The 8,368-nt window shown below is 30.7% G+C and overlaps 1 protein-coding gene across 1 annotated transcript; it reads right to left on the reverse strand.

Annotated features, from left to right (window-relative positions):
* Positions 1 to 4,959: 4,959 nt before the first annotated feature.
* LOC130962972 (carbonic anhydrase, chloroplastic-like) lies at positions 4,960 to 5,816 on the reverse strand. Its single transcript, XM_057889127.1, has 4 exons — positions 5,656 to 5,816; positions 5,514 to 5,562; positions 5,117 to 5,233; positions 4,960 to 5,028 (listed from the first exon to the last, which is right to left on the reverse strand). Exons 1-4 carry the CDS (start codon positions 5,814 to 5,816, stop codon positions 4,960 to 4,962), a joined length of 396 nt encoding a protein of 131 aa, XP_057745110.1.
* Between the last annotated feature and the right edge of the window lie 2,552 nt (positions 5,817 to 8,368).

Consider the following 8,368-nt stretch of genomic DNA (forward strand, 5'->3'; position numbering starts at 1 on the left):
TCTTATAAATATTATCACAAACAATTTAGTGCAAGAGTGAAAAAAAAAGGTTAAAAAAAAGGGACCTAAAGACAAAAATTTTTAAATAGAAAGTTAAAAAAAATAAAGTGCAAAAGAGGAAAGTTCAGACATCATCATTGTTAAAATAATTTGTGGAAAAAATCTAAAATTTCATCATAAAAAATCTTTTACATAGAAGCATATCAGAAAATCAGTGAATTTAAGTTTTTCTGGTTTATTATTATTTTATATGTATTTTATTTTTTCAATCTTTGTTCTTCATCTTTGTGATATGTGTATTTGTTATTTTTTGAAATAAATGTGTGAATAAAATTTTGTTGATGTGTATGAAAGAGGTGTGGCGCAAATGTTTGTGAATGAAGGACGGCTACATTGAGTATTCACTCGAATCTCAGGGACTACTATGGGGATTTACTCGTTAGATCTGTGAAGTGTGTGTTTGAAAATATAAAGGGTAAAGTGTATTTTTTGTCCTGAAGTTTGACAAAAGTTTTAGAAATATCTATAAGTTTTATTTTGTTTCAATTTTGTTTCAAAAGTTTTTGATTTGCATCAAATATACTCTTGACGGCTAATTTTTCAAAAAATTTTAGACCAATTTAACAAAAATTTTATAAGAACAACCTTCAACACAAACAAATCAAGTATAATTTTCATACATTATTGTTAAATTGGTCTTAAATTTTTCAAAAATTTAACCATTAAAAATATATGTAATGCAAATAAAAACTTTTGAGACAATAAGAATGATTTTTTAAATAGGTGTCTTTGTATACTGGTACAACAAGAATGATTTTCTAAAGCATAATCATATCATATAAATTATGGATCTACCTAGACTAAGGTTTGATCTCAAGATCTTAAAAAAACGTAGTTCCTAAATTATCACTATACTACACACAATTAGTTACATAAAGTCGATCAATTAAAACCATTTAAAATATAATACAAATTCGCTCATCTCCTTATATTAGTTCATTACTATTTCTCTCCTAGGGTTTCAATTTGCTCTCTTTTTTGTCTTTGTTGCTGCCTTGAAAGGAGGCTGCCGCCACTAACCTTGCAAAGCAGTGGCCTCTCTCTTCTCTCTTCCACTTTTTTATTTTATTATTATTTTTTTTCTTCTTCTGTTTTCTTTCATTTTTATTCCTTTCTCTTTGCTTCTGTTTTTTTCTAACGTTTTTTGCCTTCCTCTCATCCCCTCTTCTTTCATCTCTTATCCCTTTCTTCTTTATTTCTATCATCTCATTTTTTATTTCTTCTCTGTTTTATCTTTTAGTTTATTTTAGTTTTTATTTTTTTTACATCTCTATGTGATATTTTTTGTAGTATTTTATTGTTCTTCCTCTTTTATGAGTGGTGTGGGATATATTGGTACAAATTATTAAATCTACTAAATCTTAAAGGATACATTAAAATTTATTTTTTATTCATAAAAATATCTTTAGACTAGATGATTTAGTTTTACGCACAGAAAAAAATAGATTTTTTAACATGTTACATCACTTTTTATATTGATTTAGAAATCATAGAGACTCATATTCATCTATATTTCTATTGTTTATTAAGATTATTTGGGATTGAACTTTAGACATAAAATATATCTAATCCTTTTCTCTAGATTTAGATCTAATTTATCTTTATTATTTATAAGTGATGCATAACTTTTTTTAATAAATGAAATATTCTTTCTGTGAAAGAAATTATTTAAAATATAAAGAACGAGATTCTAACCCATTTCCACTTATTATAACAAATTACACATAAACCACTCTACAACTTATTAATTTTTGGTTGCATTGCAAACAAAAAAAAAAATAAATATTCAATTCTTTTTTCTCATTTTTATTTCATTTATATTTTTACTATTTAATCAATGTTCTTTTATTATCATAATTTATTATCTTTTTTCAAACTTACTAATGATAAAAATTAGAAAAAGATCAGAGTATTGATTAAATTATTTTTTTAACGTTTTTAACATTTTATTTCATGATTAAACTTGAGTTCATATAAATATCTAAAATAAATACTCTTTTTGTTAAATTGTCAAAGTTAATATATTAATTCTTGCTAAGCACGTTCACGAGATCCATTTATCAATAAAGATAAATAGAGAATACATATATTTTTTTTTAACAAGACCAATAAAATTAAATACACAAATAATAATAAATAAAAGGTAACCGTCGGACAATATACGGTATTAATACTTTCTTTATTTGCAATCAACCCCTAACTCAAATTCCATATTATGGCAAGTTTTTCTCATTTTTGGCATTCAATTAGTCATTCCAATTTTATGAAAAAATTGATTGGTATAACTCCAAATTTTATAATAGAATTTTCTCTTAAAAAAACGATGAATATATTTCTCATTTTTTGATCACTTTTGGGTTGTACCATTGGGACCGGGATGTTGCCACACTTGGTAAATGTTTCTTGTTGTTAATATATGTTGACCTACTAGAATAGCTTCACTTTAATTTATGTAGGTTTGATTGTATTAGATAAATTGAGTTTGTTAGATTAATTTGATTCCAATTGATTTCTAACATTATTGTTGGTTAGTTTATTGGGACTTCGTTGAATAATCAAGAACTTCCAATAATTGCTATACCATTTGATGATTGATTGTTGAAATAATTCACTTTACTTTGTTAACATAGGTAAAGTAATAATTATAGATGATTCTAAAAGGTATCCATAGGTAAAAGTAATCTTTATTTTGTTGCTTCAATTGTCTTAATTTACATCTTTAAATTTTATTGCTAAGTTTCCTTTTAAATTTACTAAAATGCCTTCAAAATTTTTTTTATTTTCCATACAATACTACAAGAAAAATCATTTCTAGCGGCCATTTATTTTACTTTTAGCGGCAATAAAAATAGCCGCTAATACATTTACCGGCAATTAAATATTAGCCGTCTTATGCTTCGCCGTTAAAAGGTTTTAGTGGCAATTATAACATTTGCCGGTAAAAACCTTTTTAATAGCCGCAAAAAGTATATAACTATTAGCGGCCATTTTTTTGGCAATTTATATGGCCACCAAAAGTAATTCCAAAATTACAATGTTATTTACTTTTAGCGGCCATCACTATTGCCGCCAAAATCCATTTTACCGGCAATTTATATGGCCACTAAAAATATTCTAAAATTATAATGTTATTTACTTTTAGTTGCTATTACTATTACCGCTAAAATTTTAAGATTTTTTTAGTTATATTATACTCATTTTCTTAAAAACAACGAACTACCTTTTTTTTCTAGAATCCCAATTATTTGTGCCATTAATTATTATTATTATGCATAATATAAATATACTGAAATTAATTACTACAAAATGAGATATTTCATTAAACTTAAAATATTAATATACAAATTTCTCTTAAGTATACACTTGTGAGCAAGTTACAATGAATCATAAATACAACCATGTCCTGGATCACAAAATAATCAAACAAAATGAAACCCTGTGTGATAGGTGCAGATCAAATTCCATAACAGGATTTAAATGCAAAACGAAGACTACATAACTAAGCTCTACTAAAATATATAGTAACAAATACTGTGTGATCACATGCTTTGTGGGGTAGTGAGATAAACCTACCTCTATGCTTGGATGGCCACACTGCCATTAGACATATAAGGATAAACCAGAAGCTTTTCATTAGGAGTAGCATAATATTCAACTAAGCGAAGTAAATTGCGATGAACTGCCAAACTGATCATCTCCAATTCTGTTCGAAACTGTGATTCACCAGAACATCCAGTGACATCCTTCAGTCTTTTCACTGCCACCATAGAGCCGTTACCAAGTTTTCCCCTATAAACATTGCCAAAACCTCCAGCCCCAAGTATGTTCTTGGAACTGAAACTATCTGTTGCCTGTTGAAACTCTCTGAACATGAAAGTCTTGAGATTTCCCAAGCTGACAATTCCCTCTTTCTTATACTCTGCGGCAGAGCAAAAATCATAACTAACTATTCTTCCATATAGAACTGTTATGTTGTGCTACCTACCACCAATAAACAGGATGACCTGGTGCTGTCGTTTATGTCTATACCAAAAGATCTCAAAGAGCAAAACCATGAGAGAAGCACAACTAAGACTAAATTGTTAAGAAAGAAAAGAGAGAAGAGAACTGACGAAGAAACTTAGCGAGAACCTTCTTGACCTTCTTGTAGCATTTGTGGCATTCAAGGTCAACCTTGAGCTTCATTACAGTCACCTATATTGAATGCATGAATGTGCTCCAATTAGAAACTATAGTGACTTCAATTAATTGATTATCTATAAGATAAGATACGATATACATACCTTTTTAGCCATGGTGATGGGAGTGAAATTAAAGCTTCAGATCTGAGGGTGATGATGATGGGATGAAAATGTAAAGAAAGCAAGCTGAGCACTACTGCTATTCAAACCAATGAGATCACAACACGTGGGAGAGGTGGAGCTGCTTCTGCATGTGCTTGGATTGATATGGAATCAGTAGAGAAGGTTGAATCCCATGTACTCCTTTTAATTCACAATGCAAATACATGCTCTCTTCAATCCCTATATCACTCACTTCCAATTACCATGGTTATTAATGCCCACAACTCACACAAACACACGTGTCAACTCTACTTTGGAACGTAACAAATCATGTCAAAATTCACTTTACGAGAAACACAAATACTGCTTCCACCCCTTTATCTCATATCTCACCCTCTATATTTTTTGGCTCAATACTGTTTGTATGGTTTTCTTTTTGGATTGGATTATTTTTGTTACTCTATTAGTTCTGTCAGCAACAAAAATAATAATTTTAACTAAGAGCAATTTCTTTCAAAGAAGCAGAAAACATATAATAATAATAATTAGAGTTAGAAATTAAGTTAGTGCCTGCAGATTAAGAAATTAAGTTAAGGAATGAGAGTGGGAAAAGGGATTAGGGTGGAAGAGAATAGTGATGCAGAACTGTATACTCAATAGCAAAACCAGCTCCAGCGTATTTTGTCTGGTACACAGAAGAGTAAACACCATTAAAATTAACCATCCATTTGAGTATAAAATAATGAAAATCACAAATGTAATTTAAAACGGACCTGGTCATATGGTGGGACAATGTTGGCAACATTTCTAACCACAAAGGCCTCACCGGGCTGGAAATCTAACACATGAGATGGGCACACTCTTGAATCAGAGCAAGCAAACACTATGAACTGCAAAATCAAAACCGAACCACCACAAAGTTATTAGCCCTTTGTCCAAAAGAAAAATTAAATTTATTAATCATTATCTAAAAAGGATCCTAATCTAATTGAACATTGTTATTCCTTTTTATTTTGGACAAGTAAAATTTAAAAGTTATCTATTTTAGTTTTTATTATTAGTTTGCTTCTGTTAAGTACTTACCTAAAAAGCTAAAATATTGACGTGATAAGACATATTATAGCAACAATTTTTTGACATGAAATAGATGAATAAAAGAAAGAAAAATACCTTGGGGGCTTGTCCTTTGGCAAGTTCACCATACAAAGCAGGGTTCTTGCTGTGGAACAATAGAGAAAATGAAAAACTTAAGGTATAAGAAATAAAAGAAAAGAATAAAGAAATTACATGTTTAATCAATTAAGTTACTAACTCATATTTCTCTTTCTTGAAATGAATGAAGCCAGCTTTGATCCTCTCAGAGGCTGCATCAGATGCAGCGATTCCACCGGAAGATGATGTTCCCAATGAAAGGGAAGGAGATAACGTGGAGCATGTGATTTCACCATAGTTAACTATAGAAACTCCCGTCATGGACCAGAAAAAATCCAAGAGTGCCACTCTACCGTGTCAAGTGTCTCACTACCGCTATGCTTCTGCATCATAATATAAATCAAGCAAGACACATAAATAAAACATCTCTTTCCAATTCAGTTACTCGCCAACACTAGAAAAATTAAATGCAGTATGTAAAGAAAGGAATTTGTCATTACATTAAAAAGATTTGTGGCAATATCTGCATCAACAGCACTGAATGGATCATCCAAGAGGTATATATTAACATTCTGGTAAAGAGCACGACCGAGCTGAATCCATTGCTTCTGGCCTCCACTCAGGTTAACCCCTTTCTCCCCTATCTCATAATCTCAAGAAATAACCAAATAAGTAACTGAAATATGTATATCATAAAAAAAAGAATTTAGTCAGATGAGCACATCAAATCAAAGCGGAACACAATCAATTCTATAATTTACTCACGATTTAGTCATGTATGTTACTCCCTGAAGAACACCTGATGTTCCACCCAATACTGGAAGCAATGCAAAGAGTAAACTAACAACACAATCCTAACAGAAACCAATGATTTTGAATATTGCATTAGAAATTGTGTGAGGAAAATCATCAATAAAGAATATCAGCTCATAATAGCATTAGTCTGCACTCTATTTTTAAGAATTGGTGGAAGCACTGTTCCAATCAAATATATGCATCTAAAATATAAACATAATAGTACAAACCTGCAGAATCAGTGTTCCACTTGTAACCTGACCATGAAGGGCATTGACACTATTCCTTTACATCAAGAATTTCAAGACCTATGTGTCAAACAAGAAATAAAAGCATAAGTAGCAGTACTTTAACGCATAAATAAAATATCTGAAGAGAAGTCTTGGTGTTACTTCAGGAAGAATAATATCATAAAAATTAAAGTGATAAATAAAGCTTAAATTCTTCAGAATTTATTCAATAAGTAACTTCACTAAACTTTCAAATTGAATATGCAGGAAAGGATTTCAATAAGTAATCACACAAGAATGAGAAGTAATGACCAGAAAGAATATGCAGGAAAGGATTTCAAATTGAACAACTATATTTAAGCTTGTACTTCATTACAGATTCAGCAGACCAAACTTGTGTTGCCTCATTGGCTACTCTTTCCTCAACCAACATACAAAATGATAAATCCTCATAGGCTTTAACGTAAGGAATGCAAGATGCAGAGGCTTTTCTCACTTCATCAAACATATATTCAATTTGAATAAGGCTTCAAACCCTAGAAATTAAAACAGAGCCAAGCAATAAAAACTACACAATTTAAAGTCACACCTAATTAGAAGAAGGAAAGATCCTTAACACTCAATCAGCTAAGACTATATTTAACTCACTAAATACAGAAAATCAAAGGCAATACAAGGTTTCCATCAAATATAAACAAAAATCTTAATTCATCCATGCCAAAATAGCTTTACAAATGTATAATAAATCTCAAACCTAATCCAACCAATCAAACCTCTGTCTCCCAAATGTTGCAGCCCTAGGTTTAGCTTTCCTTCTAACTTCACTCCTCAAATCAGAATCACCTCCTACTTCTATCTATAACGGTTAAATAAAGGAGAAAAAGCAAAGCTCAATTTCGTATTCTAATAATCCTAATTCATCCTATCAAATGAATATTTCAGAATAACAATGACAATTGAATTTCAGCAATGTACATTGAACAAAAAAGAATTGGGAAAAAGCACCAGGTTGCGATAGAACACAAATTGGGAGCACAAGAATCAGAATTGAGAGGGAGATTAAGGAACTCATACTTGACGATTAGAGCACGATTCAGATTTCAATCAAAATCAGCACTAGCTTGTCCGAGAAAAGGATTCAGATCGCGATTAACATTGAGATGAAAACTTGGAAGAGATTCGAGCAATGAAAAAGATGGAATGATGGAGATGTGAGAAGAAGAAGAAGAAGAACGATGTGTGGTTCTCAGAGAGATTGAAGCACTGAAACAGTAGTTTGTGTGAAGAAGAAGAAGAAGAAGAAGAAGAAGAAGAAGACACGGTGTGTGGTTCTCAGAGGGAATGAAGCACTGAAAGAGTAGTTTGTGTGACGTAAAGTGGCGAGGCACCAGAGTGAAAATAATTTTGGTTTGGCCGTTTAAATTTGTCCTATTTTTAAAATTTTAGCTTTTTTTAGTAGCAATAGTTTAAATTGCCATTATAATTTATGGTATTAATGGTAAATATACAATTGCCACTAAAAATGGTTTTAAAAAAATTTTATGGCAATAATATTATGGTCGTTAAAAGTTTGTCGCTAAAAATCTTTTTTCTTGTAGTGCAATCAATCTATAGGCTCTTTCCACGCACTACAGAAGATTCGGGCTTAAAACTCTTGATTTTATATTTTTTAGAGGCTTAAAAAAAAACCTTCACTTCATTTAAATTTGATTGTATCACATTAAAAAGGTGAAGAAATGGTGTACATTATCAATGCAAGCAACAATAACCACAACTTACAAGTAACAATGACATTGATCTGTGTAGGAAGCAACAAGAAGGGAGGAAGAAACAACTTTTGAAGAGAGA

Source organism: Arachis stenosperma, chromosome 2 (genome assembly GCF_014773155.1).
Source record: "Arachis stenosperma cultivar V10309 chromosome 2, arast.V10309.gnm1.PFL2, whole genome shotgun sequence".
NCBI classification, from domain to species: Eukaryota; Viridiplantae; Streptophyta; class Magnoliopsida; order Fabales; family Fabaceae; genus Arachis; species Arachis stenosperma.